General features: G+C 37.2%; 1 protein-coding gene across 1 annotated transcript in view; it reads right to left on the reverse strand.

The window, feature by feature from the left end:
* Positions 1 to 20,100, reverse strand: part of CCDC138 (coiled-coil domain containing 138) — a gene marked incomplete at both ends in the record, with an annotated part of 31,912 nt that extends 11,812 nt beyond the window's left edge. The window contains 13 exons of the mRNA XM_084226083.1: positions 4,600 to 4,776; positions 6,911 to 7,103; positions 8,167 to 8,283; positions 9,050 to 9,205; positions 11,324 to 11,434; positions 11,510 to 11,587; positions 13,026 to 13,145; positions 14,327 to 14,500; positions 15,500 to 15,684; positions 16,323 to 16,438; positions 17,161 to 17,296; positions 17,919 to 17,979; positions 20,032 to 20,100. Coding sequence (XP_084082209.1) covers positions 4,600 to 4,776; positions 6,911 to 7,103; positions 8,167 to 8,283; positions 9,050 to 9,205; positions 11,324 to 11,434; positions 11,510 to 11,587; positions 13,026 to 13,145; positions 14,327 to 14,500; positions 15,500 to 15,684; positions 16,323 to 16,438; positions 17,161 to 17,296; positions 17,919 to 17,979; positions 20,032 to 20,100 — 1,693 coding nt within the window. The remainder of the gene's footprint in view (positions 1 to 4,599; positions 4,777 to 6,910; positions 7,104 to 8,166; positions 8,284 to 9,049; positions 9,206 to 11,323; positions 11,435 to 11,509; positions 11,588 to 13,025; positions 13,146 to 14,326; positions 14,501 to 15,499; positions 15,685 to 16,322; positions 16,439 to 17,160; positions 17,297 to 17,918; positions 17,980 to 20,031) is intronic.
* Positions 20,101 to 20,389: the final 289 nt, after the last annotated feature.

Here is a 20,389-nt window from a genome sequence, read left to right on the forward strand (position 1 = left end):
TGCTAACAAAATGCAAGTGGTAAGAACCCACACAGTTGCAAAATTTTGTTCCTCAAATCTAACAGTAAAAGTAATGAACAGAATCCAAAGAAGAACTGGAATATGGAAAAAAACCCAATACTATGAGAGCATAAAAGTAAACTGAAACTGAAGTTCTTTTGACACAAAGTAAACTGTCTGATGTTACTGCATAACATCTTCAGCAGCTCCTCTCACTCTTATGCCCTGAGGAGCACACTAACCTCAACTTTTTTCACTCCTGACATTTAAAAGTCAGCCTTTGGTCCAACTATGAATAAGTTTGTATATGACAAGAACAATAATCAGTAGAACATTTTACCTCCTCCTTAGGCCTTAAGATTTCTGTAAAAGAGGTGAGGCAAACAAGATTGGCATATATATATACTTCTACCACACACATATACATATTCTGTATATCACACACATGGTTATAATTCCAAGCATGTTAATGACTGGGTGTACTGGGTCTGGTTAAGAGCTAATTTTCTTCACAGCAGTCCTCAAAGTGCTGTGCTTTGTATTGGTAGCTAGGAAGGTGCTGGTAACACACCAGTCCTTGGCTACTGCTAAGCAGTGCCAGCACAGTGTCAACACTGTCTCTGTAAATTCCCCCTCACCAGCAGGCTGGGCTTGGGCAAGATCCTGGGAGGGGACACAGGCAGAACAGCTGAGCCAAAGTGACTCCCATACCATATGGTATTAGCTCAGCAATACAAGCCAAGGGAAGAGAGGAGGAGCAAGGCAGCATGAGAGGGGAACGGGCTTTCCTTATTTATGGCACAACTTCTGGAGCAAACTCTATGCATGCTGAAGCCCCACTTCCCAGGAAGTGGCCAGACACTACCTACTGATGGATCTTTTTGTTCCTTTGGGTCCATGTGTGGACTTTGCTTTTGCTTTAATAAACTGCCTTTATCTTGACCCAAAATTTATTTCTTCAATCTTATTTTCTTTTCCCTGTTTTGCTGAGGAGGGGAGTGTCAGAGTGGTTTAGTGGGCACCTGGTGTTCAGCCAGAGCCATCCCACTATACTGAGACAAAATAGTGGGATTATTTTTTTAGAATGATACAATGGCATGGAAGCTCACAGATGTCAGGAAAATTACACTGAAGTTAAACTTGATGCAACTAAGTTTCAAGAAACACATAGAAATTAGCTTCCTAGGGTACCAAAAGTCTTAAACATTTCTTCACAGAATTCCACAAGTGGCCTATCTGGAGAGGTACACTCCAGGTGTTATCTACCCTTGTACAGAGGAGATGCAGAAAGAGAAAAAAGTACTGAGGTATGTCACCTTTCAGTCCTCTATCACTTCCCATTGAAATGTTGGTGCCAGGACTCTCACAGATTGTTGATGCTAAACTTCTGAAGAGATGGACTGTGTGAAAGGCTGTCTGCCAGTAACACCCACAGCAGTGAGACTATTCATTTTAATTTGCCATTAAGGTCTTGGACAGAGAGAGGAAAAAAGATGATACTAATACCTCAGCTGTTGCATTTGACATCATATTTTCAGTAAGTGAAACACATCAGTGTTGTCTGAACTTGCAAGGGAAACTTGAGTTCTGAACCCACTGTACCAGACATGCTATGAAGCCAAATCAATGATACTGATCCAAAATGTAAAAACATGCAAACCAATCCAAAATCTGCTTAAGCAGTACTGCAGAGTCTCATTCTAGCTTCCATCAAGAGAAATATCTGTCTTAGACTAGTAGGTACCTTCAGAGAGACCTCAACAAGTTAGAGAGCTGGGCAATCACCAACCAGATGAAGTGCCAGATTTTGCAGTTAAGATGGGGCAACCCTGGATGTACAGACTGGGGAATGAGAGGCTGGAGAGCAGCACTGAGGAGAGGGACCTGAGGGTCCTGGTCAGCAGAAAACTGAACAAGAGTCAGCAGTGCCCTGGCAGCCAGGAGGGCAAGGGAAGGAATTGTCCTGCTCTGCTCTGAGCTGGGGTGGCCTCACCTCGAGTGCAGGGTGCAGTTTTGGGAATAAAATATAGAGAAGTCATTAAAATATGGGAGAGTGTCCAAAGCAAGGCCACGAGGATGGCAAAGAGAGGAAGCCTTAGGAGGAGCTGCTGAGGTCACCTGGTCTGTTCAGTCTGGAGGAGACTGAGGAAAGACCTCACTGCAGTCATCAATATCCCCATAGAGGGAAGAGGAGGGGCAGACACTGATCTCTTCACTCTCATGACCAGTGTCAGAAATCAAGGAAATGACACCAAGCTGAGTCAGGGGAGGTTTAGGTTGGATATCCATGGAAAGGCTGGCTGAACACTGGAAGAGGCTCCTCAGGGAAGTGATGACAGTACGAAGCCTGTCTGAATCCAAGAAGCATTTGCACAACATTCCAGAGCACAGAGTGTGACTCTTGGGGTGTCCTGCACAAGGCCAGGCACTGGACTTGATGATCCTGATGGGTCCCTTCCAACTCAGCACATTCTATGATTCTGTGATTCTTCACATGCAGCTTAAGTAATTATCCTCAATATATGGGGAAACCTAGGCTTCATTTCTGGAACATAAGAAAAATAGTTTCTTACAAGAGACAGAACCTACCTAAGGACCTCAGCTAAGCCTGGACTGCACAGAAACATTAGCATTCATTGCTATTATAAAAAAAAAAAGGTACAGGCAGTTACAGGGAGTAGTACTGCGACACAGTAGTTATTTCATATCTGATTCACATTTTTCAGCCGGGACAACTGAGATTCGAATCTGTAAAAACACCTCATTAAAAAAAAAACCTTGAAAAATAAAGTTATAGAAAATTACATGCTAGAAAAATTTCCACTGGCCTTTTTTCCAATTTAATTTCTAATAGCTTCATCTCTAAAGGTATTATTGTTGAGCAAGAGTATTATAACACTCCCATAGAGCCAGAAAATTACTGCAACAAATTGAGAGAATGCCTAGGATGGTATATATTACATTAAAAAATAGAAGTCTAGACTTTGCCTCCTGTTGACTGGATGCTGTCGTTTTGGGTAATATGACTCCATATTTTAGTAAACAGCTACTACCTACATCTTCATATTTAGGGCTGCACATGAACACAGCTTTAAAACTGAGCATGAATTCCTGTTTCACTCTAACACAGAGAGTTCTCTTCTAAATAGTCACTGCTGCCTTCCAAAGTTTGTCTTTTAATGACTTTTTAATTGGAATCTTACAAAGGAATGAAAACCCAATTTCCTATCATCAACACTATTTCTCATTGTTAAAAATTTCTTGCAAAACACTATGTATTGGAAAAGATCAGACCATTCCTAATTTGTGTATTGGCAATTTATTTTACCAAAGAGGCTCTCCATAATATAATCTTTATATCCAGTTGCCAATAAATAATTTTCAATCAAATGTCAATTTAATTAAACAGTACTCTTCCTTCCCTGATTTTACATAGATACAACTTCTCTGAGAAGCAAGAAAGCAAAAATTGAGTTTCACAATATATCTTCATTATTCTTCAAACTGCAGTCACCTAGTGTATCAGAATGATACTGCTAACAGAAGATGTACTGTCACAGCCATTACCCAAAGAAATACCAGACACTGTCCACTTGCTTAAATGGTTACCTTTGTGCATTCAATTAATTCTTTCCCAACCACAGTTATGACTATTAGGAAGAATAGTGTAAGACTGCATTCATTACCTGGTCAGAAAAAGACTGCAAGGAAGAACAGAACTTTAGTTAAATATTTTTGAACTTAGGCTGCTACAAAATTGCTTTTTTTCTCAATGCTATACCATCCCAAGTCAAACTTCTTTCTATTTCCCTAGTACAATGCATAATAACAAAATACTTCCAAAACAATATACATTTCTATCCTTAAAGGCAGTGAGTGATTTTATCTGAAAAAAAAAAAAGAACACTCACAAGGTTTATTCAACATGGTATTGGAATCTGCAACTACCTTCATGCTCATCCAGGTGGTTATCAATTGATCCTTACCTGTATCACCTGGAAAATGCTGTGGCAAATAAGATTACTAATGCTTTTCTAGAGCCAAAGCAGAGTAAAATTCAGCAAAACATTATCATCTTGGCACAGTAAAATTCAGCAAAACATAAACATCTCATCTAGAAATACCATTTCTAAACCCTAGAAATTGAAAAATGATTGGGGATGAGCTGGTCATCCAAACTAGGAAAAGAATTAAAATAGAACCTATTTTTTATCTTCACCTTCTTGCAGGTTTTCATGATTTGAGTTCCCTGGCACAGCCTGACTTCAAAGAAAAATATCAGCAAGGTAATACAGTGGAATAAACTGAATAGCCAAACAAAAAATAGCTACAAAATTTCACAGCAAGAAATAGCTAAGTAACCAGTATGAAATCAAAACTGGCTGAGAAGGAGAGGAAAACACAAGATGACTCAGAAAAAGACCGACAATTCAGAAATACATTTTATGTTTTTACGGAATGTACACAACACAAAGAATTGCTAATAGTACATTAGAGTATACAGCTTTTACACTGTATTTTTATATGCCTTTCCATTGTTTTTATGCTTTCCTCACCTGTTTTCATAATGATATTTTTTTTTCAATTACCCACATTTACCAGATTCCATGGTCATCTGAAGTAATCCATCAAGAGCACTGGAAAGCAGACTTGTACTGGATACTTTTAGGTGACTTAATACGACAGGCACACATTGGAATTCCAAAAATAAGGCTTTCCCTTCATCTGTCTTCAAGTCCACACGAAGAGACTCAAATGCCTGAGCCAGGTAATCCACTGAAAATATCAAATACAGGCAATAAAACTTCTATAATCCTTGTTTCATTAAGCCATGTGAACAACTATCTGACAGCTACCATGGCAGATGCACACTTAGAAGTAAAATAGCTGAAAATATTAAATTTACTTTTTATTTGAAGACACCCTCTGCCTGTTTTTATTCCTTAACAATCCATTATGAGTGGAGAAAAAGATTATCTACAATTCATATGTTTAAGAAAAATATACTTAAAAATGTAAAGTCCTGCAAATATTTTGTTAAAGAGGAAAGAAAATACAAACTTGCATAGTTTGAGACAATGCTGGTTTCAACATCTGGGAAACCTCTATTAAGGGAGTCAGTGGCTGATTTGTCTGAGTGAGAGCAATTATTTTCATGAGAGCAACTAGTCCCATTCCTTCTATAAAAAGCTGTATATTTCAGTATAAACATTTTATATTCCCATCCATTCTGAGAAATTTTACAAAGGATGTAGATTAAGTGAACCAATCTATTTTCTTAACTTCCTGCTGTCAAATCTTCCTCAGTATCTTGGTATTGCATTGATCATCTGGAGCACAGAAAATTAAGAGGGAAACAATTTATCCTACTGCATAAGTTTAACCATGGTGCCATCTGCTGGACAGTGACATTTTGAAGGAATGAGGACATATGTTCAAACCAAATCTGCTATTTTATCACCAGATCATTAGTGCCATGTGGTCAGAGTGATCAAAATTCATACACGGTGATATCTGACATATGTTTAACAACAGATCATATTTTCTGTGCTACAGCAGCCAGCAGTACAAAGCAACCATGAAAAGCTAAACTGATTCATTCTATCAGGAGTGTTCATCTGCTTAGGGTAAATCAGTCTCTGCAATGACTAGTTTTTTATTTCAATTCTTCTTGCATTGTTTTTATCAAACATTCCTAGAAAGTGAGTATCAATTTGAGACTAATTATCATGCTTCACCAAAATATGTTGACTGAAATAGTCCCTTCCAACAGCTGGAACACTGTGTTAATTCATGAATGATGTCAGGATGGTCTTCCACCACATTTTATTCCTGTGTTTACAATAAATACTCACAATATAAATATTGCACAGGTCATTAAGCATAAAAACATACTAATCTGCTTAAACATCTAATCCAGAAGCACGACTTATGTGAATAAAACCTCCATTCATTATTTATGCATTTCAAATATTTGGCATTCCTGCTTTTTGTCAATCAGGGTACAGATAGTAGAAATTTTGTGACATGGATCTCTGCTGTCTAAGAAATGGCCCAAAATCTAACATAATTCATGGAAGAGACTAAAAAAATCAGATGCCAAAGCAGGCATCTGATTTTGACAGTTTTGCATGGTATTACAGGAGTACCTTGAAAATGAACATCTCTGTAACCTGTATCAATCTCTTAGTGTTATTGACAAAATAAATGTGTTACTTGTGAAGACATTTTTAAATACAAACCATTCTGAGGAAAAATGATGGCAAAAATAGAAACATGGAATAATTTAGGCTGGCATCTAGTCCAGCCTTCCTGTTGAAAGCAGAACCATCTTTGAGGTTATGTTAGATTGCTCAGTTGTAACCCCACTAAAAAATTACTTGCTATCAAAAGGATCCATGCTTTTAGAATGTTTTTGAAAAGGGAAAATAATGGTACAGAATTACTTTTCTTAATGATACAGAATTACTTTTCTGCCTGACTTCCATAAAAAAGGACTTGGAACACCTTGTTCCCCATTTCTCCTGGAGAAAGATACATTAAAACTGAAGGTAGCAGTTAACAAACCAGCTGAGAGAAGAGTTATCTTATTCTTTGAGTTGTATTTTCCACATCTTTTCTCACACTGTCCAGACACAATCTGATTTGTGTAATCTTGAAGTGTCTATTTTAAAACCTTTATCTCCTCACCCCTCTTCAGAAATGCTGACTTGTCATCATATTGACACAAACACAAATTCTAACATAAAATGAATAATAGCAAGATTTATACTTGTATATTTTGCTTCACAATACCCAAGTAAAATCACTTTTCACTAATAAAGCATAACAGACTCCACAGTATCATTAAAATGCTTTTTGTCCAGGCACATGACTGAAATAGATTAATGTAAAAAAAATCCTGACCTACCTTGTTTCACTGTTTTAAGCACAATCAAAGTTGACAGAAACCTCAGAGGCATACAGAAACTCTTAAAGAAAGCTGCTGACTTTGATTTACTTTCTGTAGGCTGCTCAGAAGAACTGTGTGGGTTTCCCTTACTCACTATGCCTTTGAAGATATCTTCACCAAGCCTCCTCATGGTTGATCTCATTGTTGTGTGCTGCTTCAAACAGTGCATGTAGTTAGTGCAAACATTATAACTTGACACACATATGGTCTCCATGCTTTTAAACATTAAATTGCTTTAACCATGTATAGGTATATAATCAGTATAGGAGATACTGCTTTGTGTTCCAAAAGCAGTTGAACAATATTAACATGGTGCCTTATCAACACACCCTTCAGCAAGAGACTAATTAGTGAGGGTCCTGGATACTCTGACTTTATTTAAGTTGCCTCTGGTTCCAGAAAAAGCTGTTTCAGTCAAATCAATTTTGTAAGCTTGCCTGAAGTCATACCCTTTAAAAGCATGTACAGAATCAAGGTCTAAATATGAAGCTGAAGAACACTGCAGAGGTAACATCTACTAGATTTTCATCATAAACTCTATAGAAATATTTCCATAGAATCAAACTTCACAATATGCTTGTTTAAAATATAGTTACTTATTAGAACTAAACCCAATCTTACTATTGTATTGAATTTAAACTCAGGATATTTACAAAGTTTGTAGCATTTGAACAGTGACAGCACTATGCTGGGTCTGTACAGTATGACAACTGTATTTTTATTTATTATATTGCTAAATATTTTCTTATGGTAGTCTGGTCAAAAAGAGCAAGGAATGTCTTGTGGTTAGACACCGAGCAGAGGACAGAAAAATTAAAATTTCTTCACTGCTTTGCCACTTCCATCACTTTCAACAAATCTCATTCTCACAAATGACACAATAAAATAACTGCCTTCTCTAGTGCATGTTTTGTTAATACATATGCAAAAACATAGCTTCAGATGTGCTTATACATCACAGAAGAGATCACAGACATAGGGAAACTACATTTAAATACACAGTGCAAAATTTGAATTTAACTTGAAAAAGAATTGGTTTTTCATTTGCCACTTTCTGTGGTCAACACTATGAATTTATGTTTTACAAAGACAGCAGTTTCTTTTCTATGCGCTACCCGAAAACATCCATTTTTCATATATATTTAATATGCAAAACCCATTAATATATTCCATTATTTTTTAAAAATATACTGCATGAGGACTACTTGTTTTACCTGTATATCAGTGTCTAAGTGTCTTATAGACCAGTAAATAAATTTAATCACAGGCACGTGCAGTTTAGGATTTACGTATGGCATCCACTGGAGCTGCTCAGTAGCTAGAGGCAAAAGCTGCAAAAATATACAAAAATAGAATTACATGCAGTATATGAACTATTCTGTAAGCTAAGCGTAAGTGAAAAATAAACAAACAAACCTCCTAACTTTCTCTTAGAGTTTATCAGATTACATATGCAAATGTCCTCTGGGCAGATCCAGTACAGCTAACAGAATTATATACATACACAGGTGTTAAATTTTACATAGGTTTACATGTGGGAATGGAGAAGATACATGTGAGCTCAGTCTCATGTAAGTCCAATCACAGTGGCTACAAATCTTTTCTATAATAAATAAATACAACAAAGTGAATTTTCTGAACACCTCACTGATTTCTAAATCTCGGTATCACAAGAAAAAACAACAGAGGCGTTGAAACACAGCATAGCATTTTATTGGTGATAAATTGAAATTTTAGTATTTAAATAGAAATAAAAATATTTTAAATTTGATCTGTTGATCTCCTTAAAACAATGCATCACACATAAAACACAAGACAAGCTATCTCCTCACAGAAGTCACTTGAAATAAAATGCTGAAGCTCTTAGGTTGAGACAGGATATCACACTTTTTATTAAAATTATCTGTATGCTTTACAAATGAAAAAATATCTATTATATCTCACTGCTGGACTGAAGACAAGACTGACTTACTAACAATTATTTTGTTTTAATTACATGATGACCTGTTATGCTCTTAGAATCATTTAAAGCACAGCGAAATCTGAAAACATATTAACACAAGCAAACAACCCAAACCCCAACCCAAACCTCTTTACCTTCATACACTTTTCCTGAGTACAGGAGATCTTTGAACTCTGGGTAACCGTAGGTTTATGACTCTCTTCTTGTGTTTTTATTTTGCTAAGATGTTGGTCAGAGATCCAATCCATAAGATAAGTTAAGAGCTCATAGACTTGTGAATTCAATGGTAGCTGTAATATATTCACATCATCAGATATTTCAGCTTTCAGTTTAATGCTTTTTCCAAGCTAAAACAGTAACAGACTGAAATACATGACAGTACATTAGCTATGAAATATTATGCATAATAGAAAGGATGAGAATTTTATGCCTGAAAAAATATGAGAGGTAAGTTACTGTAGTGTGAGCTTGTGGAAAATGTATTGAAGCAGACAGTGATCTTGAACAGGCCATGTGTGCTCTGCTGGCCCTTGTACCTAGGGTTTGAGAAGCCTGTATAGTACGAATGGAACTGTAACTTACAGTATCTCTGGGAAAGGTAAACTGTATGGAAGGTGGATGTCCTGACTGGGAGACCCCTGCACATCAAGGAGTCAGAGATCCACACCACAGTTAACTGGAGCAGGTGCAGCCTGTGCTGTGCTGCACAGATAACCAACTGCACAGTTTATCCTGTGCTTGGCTGCAGGATAAACTCAGGCAGCTCCCTCTTGGCACTGCTGATCCTGCCTGGCCTTGGCCTTGTCTAAAAGTGCAACAAGTTCTTCTCCCATGAATGTCCTTCATGAACAGAGTTTGCAAGAAAATTATATGTATGTTGAGTGGCCAAAAAGGAGAGGCTTCTTTCAATGGACAGGCTCTTCTCAGCACGCCCTGGGAAAAGTCCACCAGTGCTCCATTTGATGCTGCACAAACACAACGTTCCCAGCATCCAAAGGGACACAAGATTTACTCACTCTCTATACTCTTACTCTGTTTTATTTTAATAGCCATTTAATGAAGCCATTTGATGTCAGCCTTTCTTACAAAGACCCAGAAGGAACTTTGCAGTGTTTCTTTCTCTTTCTCTCACTCCCCAGTGCAAAATAAACACCTATTGTGATGATTTCTGGGTGTGAAAAACGTATGCCCATAATTTATTTTCTGCTTGATCAAATGGTAGTAAAACAGCTTGGAAAAAAATTCATACAGAATCACTACACTTTATAATTCTGGACAAATGAATACAAGGAGAAAACAAGTCTTTAAAGTCCTTTACATAGGAAATTGTTATTTCAATACACTAGACCTACTTTGTTTCATTTCGTGCAATCCACTATTGATAAATTAAACTGGGTAACTAGCATTGTTTAAAAAAAGAATAAAGAGTTCATGAAACTCTCATCTTGGCTCTACTACATTGCAATGAAATACTCTACAAAAGAAATCCAGAGATACCTGAAGACTGGCTGCATGAACAATTCCCTAAAGACCTCAAAACTTTTCTTCTATCTACCTTCAGATAATTCTTTTCCTCTTCACTCAGAACTGTAACTACTGATACTATTTGCATTTCATGTGCAACCAAAGTATGCTAAAACCTATATAAAGAGAATTTGTTTGCTATATAGAGACAGCACAGTTTTAAGGCATTCACTGTAGATCAATTAGATAGGGCGGTGGGAATATCTTTCTCATTTCACAGTTTACTTCTAGCTGGATAAAAAAGCATAACCAGCTGGGAGATGCTGGCAGAGTAATACCATAAATGGAACTACATGGAGACAGAGAGAATTTCATTAAGTGATGTAAGAAGGTTTTTTAAGGAAAAAAGGTGATTGTTCTGGAACTGTGAACGAACACTGCATTTAATCTTTGTTCTTCACTAAAGATTATTTCTCAAAAAAATAATAGTAGTATACCACTTTTGCTTTAGAAGATTAAGGTTCTTTACTGGATACTTCTGAAGGACTACTTTTTACCTGGTGTTATTCCTAAGGATAGTGCTGTACTGTAGTAGTAACCAGAATGAGCATAAGATTTGTTCTGATGCAGCAAAAGAAACCTGTGACAGTGGATGCAGGTTATAATTCTAATTGGCAGATGAAAGATAACATGATCTGAGGAGGAAAACTTGCCATATAAAGAAAAATATACACATACACATGAAATCCAGACATAGTTTTAGCAACAAAGTTAACTCTTTGTTAAGTGTGGGTTTTCCTCCAATATAATCTGTTTCTCCTTTTAATGTAACTCAAAATAAAATTAGAAGCTACATTTTGCAATTTCTAGCAGATACACAGAGAACATTACACTGCCTAATGTCCTCCAAATTAAAAAATTCAAGACTTCTACTTAATTCTTACCGTAGCAGTTCTTGATTTTGCCAGCACTTTTTCCTGTTTCACAGGTTTGCCTTCTTTCATCACTTGACACAAATCATTAGATTTCCATACCTTTGAAAATTCATGCTTTCTCTAAACAAAATATAACAATGAATTATATTTCACTGGTTACCTATAAAAGCAGGTACATGTAAGAACAAACCTTACTTGTAGATTTTCTAAACGAGCTTTTGCTTTTCGTGCTTGACCTTCCAACTTCTTGTTCAACTCAGTTACATCACTTAACTGAAAGAAGCAGAAAATATTAAACTGTCTGTAAATTCAAAACTCACACCTTGACTTAATTATCGCACTGAAGTAACTTAATGTTGTTGAGCAGCTAAATTATTTAACTTTTTTCTTATTAGCATGAAAAGTGATAGAAACAAAATTATCATCCACTTCCTTCAACAAATTACAGAATCATAGACTGCTTGAGATTGAAGAGCACCTCTGGAAGACATCTGGTCCAACTCCCAGCTCAAGCTGGGCCAGGAAGAAGCGTCATTGTAGTGCTTATGTCTGGCTGCTCTGTCCAGACAGCTTTTGAATAGTTCCAAGGTGTTAGACTCCTTACCACCTCTGTGGGCAACCTGTTCCAGGATAAATAAGACAGTAGCACTATCCCTTTGCTGACCTGCAGCCCAACCTTTCAGAGTGAAGGGGAAGAATAAGCACTACAATGACACTCTTAGATAAACAGGCACTTCACATTTGATTACTTTTCATGAAGGAGTGACAAAAATGCACAAATTCAAGAATGTTAATCACAGTCTTGTTAATGCAGAAGGTGGTTTCTGACCATGCTAAAAAAAGTTTGCTTGGTGAGAAAAGATCAGGAAAACTGCAACCTCTATTTAAATAAACAAAACCCCATGCTGTCTCCATACAACAAGAAACAGCATGATCATCACAGAAGCCTTCAGCTTGCACAGAAATGCAAAGATTTTACAGTCAGAGGAAATAACAGGACAGATGGGTTGCATCAGGACCATCAACATCCTAGGAGTTAGGTCTGAGTTAGGTCTTTCCTTTCTTAAGGGAAAGAATAAGGCTCTGCTGTAGATTTTTATTGTATCCACATTACCAGAACATTAATTAGGTTAATGAATAAACAATGCTCAAATAATTTAGATAACTTATGTATCACCATTTTAGATCAGACTTAACAGCCAACTTGACTCAACAGTCTACTCTATGCATTACTACGAAACACACCGTTCTAGTTTACAAATTGAGAAAGTACTGCTTTCATTCAAATTTGCAAAAATAACTGAAAATACTGATCAAACATACAGTTAGAAATAAACATTCTACTTTTTATTTAATAGAATCAGCACAGCAATTTGGCACAACAAATCAGCACAGGGTGGATTCCATTATGTCCATTTATATTCTATGTAAAATACTTTCTCTCCATCCATTCTCAATGGACTTTCCCTTCCTAACAATTAGCTGTTGCTAGTGAGTCAGTAGAATAAATCCTACCTCTTTTTTATACTGTGAAAGATCAGAAACGCTAAATTTCAACTACTAGAAACAGGTGAGAAAAAAATATTCAGTCCTTCATACAATTCTTGTCTTAGAGAAACAAAAGGTCAGCAATTTTGCAAACTCAAGCTGCTCAAATATTTGTTGACTGTAACTTGTAGAATTATTTATGACAGGAAATAATAAAGTTTACCTGCTTTCTTAAAGAGTCATTCACATCCCTCAAGCTGTCATATGACGACCTCAGCCTCCTATTTTCTTTTGTTATTTCTCTCAAGGCTTCTGTCAGCTGCTTAACTTCTGCCTCATGTTGCTTTAGAAATATCAAATTTAAGAACATGTTTTAAAAGAGACTATTCGAGAAATAATAAGTTCTAGTTGAATGTTAAAAGAGTTGCACAAACTTTTTAATATTAAGTTCTTCATGTCCAAATTTACATGTTTAGTCAGCAGGGAGAAACACAAGATCTGTACTGCCTATTAAGAAGGATCTATACAGAAACTGAGAGCAACATGCACAGCCTATAGCTCCTATTGCTGCCTATTCTACCCAGACCAACTATATAGATGTGTATTTCTCAAACAATTCAGATGTGGGATGCATTTATGAACTAAAATCAATGACAAAGCTTTTACTTACAGCTCACTCTTCCAAATATTTACAAAAAGTTGTGACTATGTTTTGGGGTTTCAACTCATGTTTCTGGCTTTCTTACTCTGAATCACGCAGAGTGAGAAACTAATCCTATGCCTTGCAGAGACTGGGACTCTGGTTTACAACACAAACATATGAATTAAAAAGTACAACCTGCATATCTACTGCTGTTCATCTCTTAACCCTGAAATTTGTTTTATATTTAATCTTCTCTGGACCTTTAAGTACCTCAGATTTGGTAAAATAGCAAGGTTTTATTTTACTGAAAATATTCTAGCTTTCCTTTCTCTCCCTCCAGGAATTCACTCTTCTTCACTACTCTTTCTTTCCACACCCCCAAAGTTAGGCTGGTCTTCCTCCAAACTTTTTGAGCCTTTGTTTGCTAGTACTCTCTGCAATAAGTGTTATGTCAGAAGATCTCAATGTCTCTTAAAGCATTTCCTTAAGCAAGGAAATCCACTGCAACTACAATGCGAATGCAAAGATACTCACTTAACATACACACAATTACAGACAGACCACATTTTTTTCTCTAATATTGGTCACATAGCTCTTTCACTATTTTACAAAAAAAATTACCTCCTTTTTCTAACTTGTAACTGCAAAACGTACTACACATCAGACATGGTGCATCAGTAAATGCACCATTCTGAAACAGAAGTCATGCAAAAACTCTAGCAATATTGTTCAGTATTTTTTATTGCAATCTTTCCTTCAGGGACTTCAAGGGCTTCAAAGAAATGAGCAGGATTTCCAGCAAACATGTCATGGCTTAAGAAAATTACAAATTAGTTCAAGTGCATATAGAGCAATACCTATCATTAAATATATCATTTCACCTCTTTTATAGCTGCAATTTTTGTGTGAACTTCTTCCTCAACACCTCTTATTTTAGCCAAAGCTGCTTCATGTTGAAAAAACAACGCTTCTTGTTCTGTTAGACAACGTTCTCGTTTCTGCAGTTGCAGAGCATACTCCTGCTGTGCTGAACTTTCTCTCTGTATCAAAAAAAAAAAAAAAAGTTAAACTACTTTAAAAACCCATGTGAAGTGTTCCCAAATTATGCTGAATTTAAAATTTTGTCCCAGAGATATGTTTAGCTCTTTGTGAAATTATAGTTACACAAGAACTTATAAATACAAAGTATCCTGACAGACACCTCTGTTCAGTTTCCTCCCACATTAACCCAAAAGACCTCCATGTGCATTGGAATGGCTCAGCCTCCCAAAACGCAAAATTCAACTCTACATTGTTGCTCCAGAAAATGAAACTTTGGCTTTTGCTTCCAAAATATTTGGATAATGGTACTAACTGTAAGACAGAACAGAGTCTGATGTGACTGTCTATGTTGAACACTAGATCAATGATATTGTTTCTTCAACCAGTGAGAAGCATCCCTGAAAAAGCAGTGAATTAAACAAGAGATACAAAATTATTTTTATCTCATCTATTGGAAAAGACAATTATGGCAGGGAATCCAGCAGAAGCTTGGGAACTATTACAGAGTAAAACCATATAGGAGGTTCTTCTATGAGCGTAAACCTGCTGGAGATGAGCGGGTGGGATGAAGAGAAGGATTTTGGAGGAGGCCATGAAGGCAAGCACTTTGGAATGCCTAGAGTCAGGAGAACAGCTTCAGATATTCTCAAGAGAAGCAATGGTTGTGAGTGCTACCCTCTATACACACAGTGTGTCATGAGACAGTCTTGGATGTAGAAACACTGTGTTCCAGCTCCCTCAAGCTGAATCTGCCCACCTACCCATCTACCTGGTCTACCCAAAATTCAAGTCAAAGCATCATTATTGAATCACTGAATTAATCTAGGGGAAGAGGCAGATGAAGACATAGATTTAGTATATAAGTAACTGTGATTAATATAAATTAATAGTAAAAAATAATAGTTTAATATATAAGTAAGTTTTACTATATAAGTAATTTCAGATTTCTTTCTCAAAAGTGCGAATATTCATAGATCATCCAACAAAAATTTGAAGGTGATTCCAGTTCCTACCTGGAGCTTCTGATGTATGACAAATAATTCATCATAAATCTGACTGATGTGAGGTGGTATTAAACCTTGCCTATTGCATGCCTGAGCACCAGTTCCATGCACAATTTTCTTTAACAAACCACGGCTGATAACTTGGTCTGTATTTTCTTGAATATCTGCAGCCAAATGAGATGGTAAAGTGAGGCCTGTCAACATGTAAAAAAAATGCATTTCACAGTAAAAAATGAGTCCTAGCTAAATATTGATATGATAGTTGTACAAAACCAGCAACAATATGTTCTAGGAATTCAGAGTTACAAGTACAGAGCGAGACGTATCAAAATGGGAAAGTAATTTAAAGAATTAGAGATTTGATTCAAGTTCTTGTTCCATTATTTATTCAAACTGATCAAGAATCAACAGTTTTATAAGTAAAACTATGCCCTCCACTGCAATATAGAAATCCTAGAGATATCTGTATGGAATCTATGCACAGACTGAATCATATCACCAAAATCTCCGATTATTTTTATAAGGGCTTCAGGCAAGTGATTTGCTGCTGATTAGACATTAGGGTGACACCTAAGTAAACAGGACAAGACTTAAGAAACTACTGGATGTCAGATGAGAAAATAACATTAGTATTGCTGAGTATGTCTGAACCTCATAAAATAATCCTAAAGAAAGTACTCATGTGAAAGACAAAATCCCCACATTAAAATACATTTTAGGCGACTAGTGTATTTCTGAATTGAACATAAATACATCTACTAGGAAGTTTTTAAAGTTACATGTTATACTTCATGGAGAGTTGTAAGAATGTATAAAATTAAATTTTTATTACCTGCTCCCATGTATACAGCTGCATTTTGAATTGCATCAGTTTCAGAGCAAATAACGCTGTTTTCTTCTACTTCCAGACCACTTGAACCACAAAAATAATCTTGCTCATCATCAAAACTAAAAGTACAAAAGAGCACTAACTTTAAATTACTCAATTCCTTTCTAACATGATACATAACAGACTGAAACAAGTCTGTATAAAAAGGCAAACATTGCTTTATGTAAGACTTTGATATTTTACTGATAACAATAGCAGAGTTAAATCATTTGGACGAAAGGCATTACTACTCAAATAAATCTCAACCACAGAAATGACATGTTGCCGACTTAAAAGTTGTTACAATAACTAGGCTTTTCATGCTGTAAGCACATGTAAGTAACAGGTAAAACCAACACTCTTCTCTCACCACAAACCCCCAAATTCCCAGAGAACTAAAAATACAACTTCCCTTTTTAAATTATATTTTCCTGTTTCGTGTAAAATAGCCCTTAAAAGAGATTTCTTGGCATTTGGAATTGAATTATCTCTAAATAAACATAAATCTGTTTATCAGACTGGGCTATTAACTTTCCTCCTAGTTAATTTTTTTATCACCTAGTTAAGTTTGTGTCATTCCTGTATCCCCTTAGCAATTCCAACATACACAGATTAGATTAGAAGGTGAAACAATATTCCTCATCAAAATCAGCATCCTCATTATCACATAAATTAGCTACAAACAATTCTTTACTTAACAAGCAAACAAGACACTTAAACCAACTTTTGCACAGGCCAAATGCATCTGTTTTATTTGTGTTTTTATGAGAAAAAAATAAAGGAGAAATAAAACACCTCCTACCAATCCCAGTTTTTCAGACTTTTCTGGAAATCACTAGATCTGATGCTCTTCTCTCTTCCAGCTTCAGTAAATTCTGACTCTAAGGAACAATTTGATAAAGAAATAGTTATATTTTTCAGTGAGCTGTCAGTGCCACCTGAAATACATAAAATTGCAACAATTCTATTTCTCATTTGAGAAGCTGAAGTAAAGAAATCAATAAGGACTTATCAGAAGTACTTGCCACGTAGTCCATGTAGGTTTAAGAACCAAAACCGCCACTGATGCAGCCTGACAAATTATGAACTTAATTATAACAGCTTAAGACATAGTAAGAATTATTTAGTTTTCACATATGATTTGTCTTTCTGAAATCTTAGAGCTTGTCTGCCTATAGAAACTTTTCTGTAACTGAAATCTGACAAATAGCCAGCTGTCTCCATGCACCAGTTTCTGAAAGAGACCAAATGCATTCTAGATATTAAACATTTATGTATCTTTAAATTAAAGCTAAATACATGCATTATGAAGTAAACTGCTACCAACTAATTCAAGCAGGACTTAAAGACAAACAGGCTGTGAACCACTGTTCCAAAACATCCTTTGTGCTTTTTATTTTTAACATTCCCAGGCTGGCTCCCAGGTATCACAGCCCCCTAATCAAGATTACCTATCTATTTAAAATGAGAAAATACAAAACTAAATAAATTTAGGAACAATGGAACTTTCGTATATGTTTTCCCTGTAAAATATATCAAAGCATCATTGCTTTGTATTACCTTTGTAAACTAGGGAGCTTCTGCTTTTACATTGGGTGTGCAATGCTCCTGAGAGGCAATCCTATAAGAAAGCACAAAACCATTGCACTCAGTCAGAGTGCAATGGAAAAAGTATGTTACAACTTACTGGTCTAACAGTTAAACTGCCACACTCTGTGACAGAATTCTTACTACAAACTACTGGCTTTGAAAAGGGAGGGGGTTTTCTAAATACATAAATGTAAATGGTCCTCATATTAACATAAAGAGGCAAATATATTCTCTACAGTCTAATAACAAAATACTTGTAGTGTTCCGTGTTAGAATATTTGAGAAACTACTTCTTTCGTGTTACTGTGAAGACAGTAACACAAAATAAAGGCATGAAAGTAGAATTAGGTAATCATGGAAACAGTGCCATCTACCTTCATATCTAGGATTTTTATGCCAAAGTTTCCTACTCTACTTTTTCTTACTAATTTATAAGTACATACTAAAAAACTGAATGACAGAAATGTTAGTCTACAAGTAAAATCAATTCAATGCACATTACAAAATATCACTCAAGGCAGCTCTCATGATTGTACTTGTTTCACTGCATCTCTCTGCTATGCTCTAGATCAAGTGATCAACTGCTGTATTTTCCTACCCTCAAATGACCACTTTTTAATGAAATAACAAAGCACACAAACACATGTAACATTTCTTCCTTGCAAGCATTAGTCTCAGTAAGAGTCTTTTAAAAATAAGTTTTTAAAATTATTTTTCTTTAAAGTACAGTTCTGTAATTTAAAGCAGAATATTCCCCAAGAAAATTTCCCCAGAGAATTTAGATCAAATGCTATTCAAGTTGCAAATCCTTCTGCAGGAACTAAGGGCACATACAGCCTGATTTTAGCTGCTAAAAAACTCAAAATTTTCACATTTGAGACGGTTCCTGATCCTAAAAGGGCAAGCTACTTTCCTAAGGAAATAAAAGCTGGGTTTTGTATTCATTTGATGACTCCCACGACTAAGTCAGTATCCCAATCCAATGTACCTAACTCAAACCCACTTTCAATCTCTCCCAATCTTTGGTTGTTCATGGTATTTTTCCACCATACAACTTCCACTGCAGCATGAATCTGAGCACTTAAGGCCTGTTATCCCCCAGACACACTGGAAGCATTTGACCCAGAATACAGATGCATGAAAACAATACAAAAATTTGTTTCACTGAGAGACAAACAGAATTCAGGCAAAATAAAGGTGCCTGGCCAGCATGTACTCCATCTATTAAGTATCAAAGGCTTTTGAAACACCACAAAGGGAAAGGGGTCTTTGCTGCTGAATTTTTAGGCAGAGCAGTTTTGACTTGTCAGCACAAGTAAAAAAAGGAAGTAATCACAATACAGTTCCTTCATTCATCTGAGTGCAGAGCCCAACCTTCTCTGGTGTAAAATAACATTGCCATAGCTTGGCAAGGGACTGGTAGCCATCATAATTAACTGTCGGGTCATTGCAGCAGTCTCTAATGAACCATGGGTTTGATTCTGATTGACTAGATATGGAACCATCTCCTGCTCTCTGACAGCACAGCTAATCACTAAGCTTTAAAAAAAAAAATCTCAAACACACCTAATGCATTCTAAGCAAGGTTGTCAATTACTGCGGCAAAAAAAAAAAAAAAAAAAGAAAAAAAGAAAAATGAGTTATCCTATTATATATATTTCATACAAGGTTAATATACAACTAAGAGGATTCACATATTTTCTCACTCAACTGGCAGGGACCAGGTCTTAGGCAAAAACTGCATGCTAAACTGTGTCTTGGTACCGCATAGAATCTGGAATTGCAATTTCCAGGGAAGTTTCCTGCTCAGACAAAGAGGACTGCTCAGCACTTCAGCTCTAAGGCAATCGTTGCGGGTCAGGGACAGCAGAGGCAGGAGCCCGGAACCTCCTCAGGTCTCTTCAAACCCCACTCTGCTCTCGCACTGCCCGGGCGCGCAGCAGCACGGCGCTCACAATGGACCCCGAGGCAGCGGACAGGCCCCCCACCCTCTATGTCTCCAAACACTCCAGGGACGCGGTGAGGAGGAAATGCCTTTTCTGTGCCTCCTCCCCCCAGGCCGCCCGCCCCGGCCCCGTCTCACCCCCGCCGGCCCCTGCGGGCAGCGCCGCTGCAGCCCCTGGGCGGAGCGGCCGGGCCCCGGGCCCGCCATGGCGGCACCGCCGCGCTCGAACCAACCGCCACGAGCCGCGCAGGCGCACTGGGGGCCGCGGGCGGCGCCGGCCCGGGCGGGCACGGCCGGGCAGGGCAGGGGGAGCCGCCGCCACGGGCCTGGCGGGGCGGGCACACAACATCGTCATCAGCAGCGGCAGCAAACACACCGCTCCTCCACCCCCGGCACAGCGCGGCCTCAGAGTGTCGCGTCCAACCCACGACCGAACAGCACCCTGGCAACTGGACCACTCAGTGCCACCTCCTTCAACACCTCCAGCGAAGGTGAT

Source organism: Fringilla coelebs (genome assembly GCF_963513975.1).
Source record: "Fringilla coelebs genome assembly, chromosome: 2".
In the NCBI taxonomy this organism is placed as follows: Eukaryota; Metazoa; Chordata; class Aves; order Passeriformes; family Fringillidae; genus Fringilla; species Fringilla coelebs.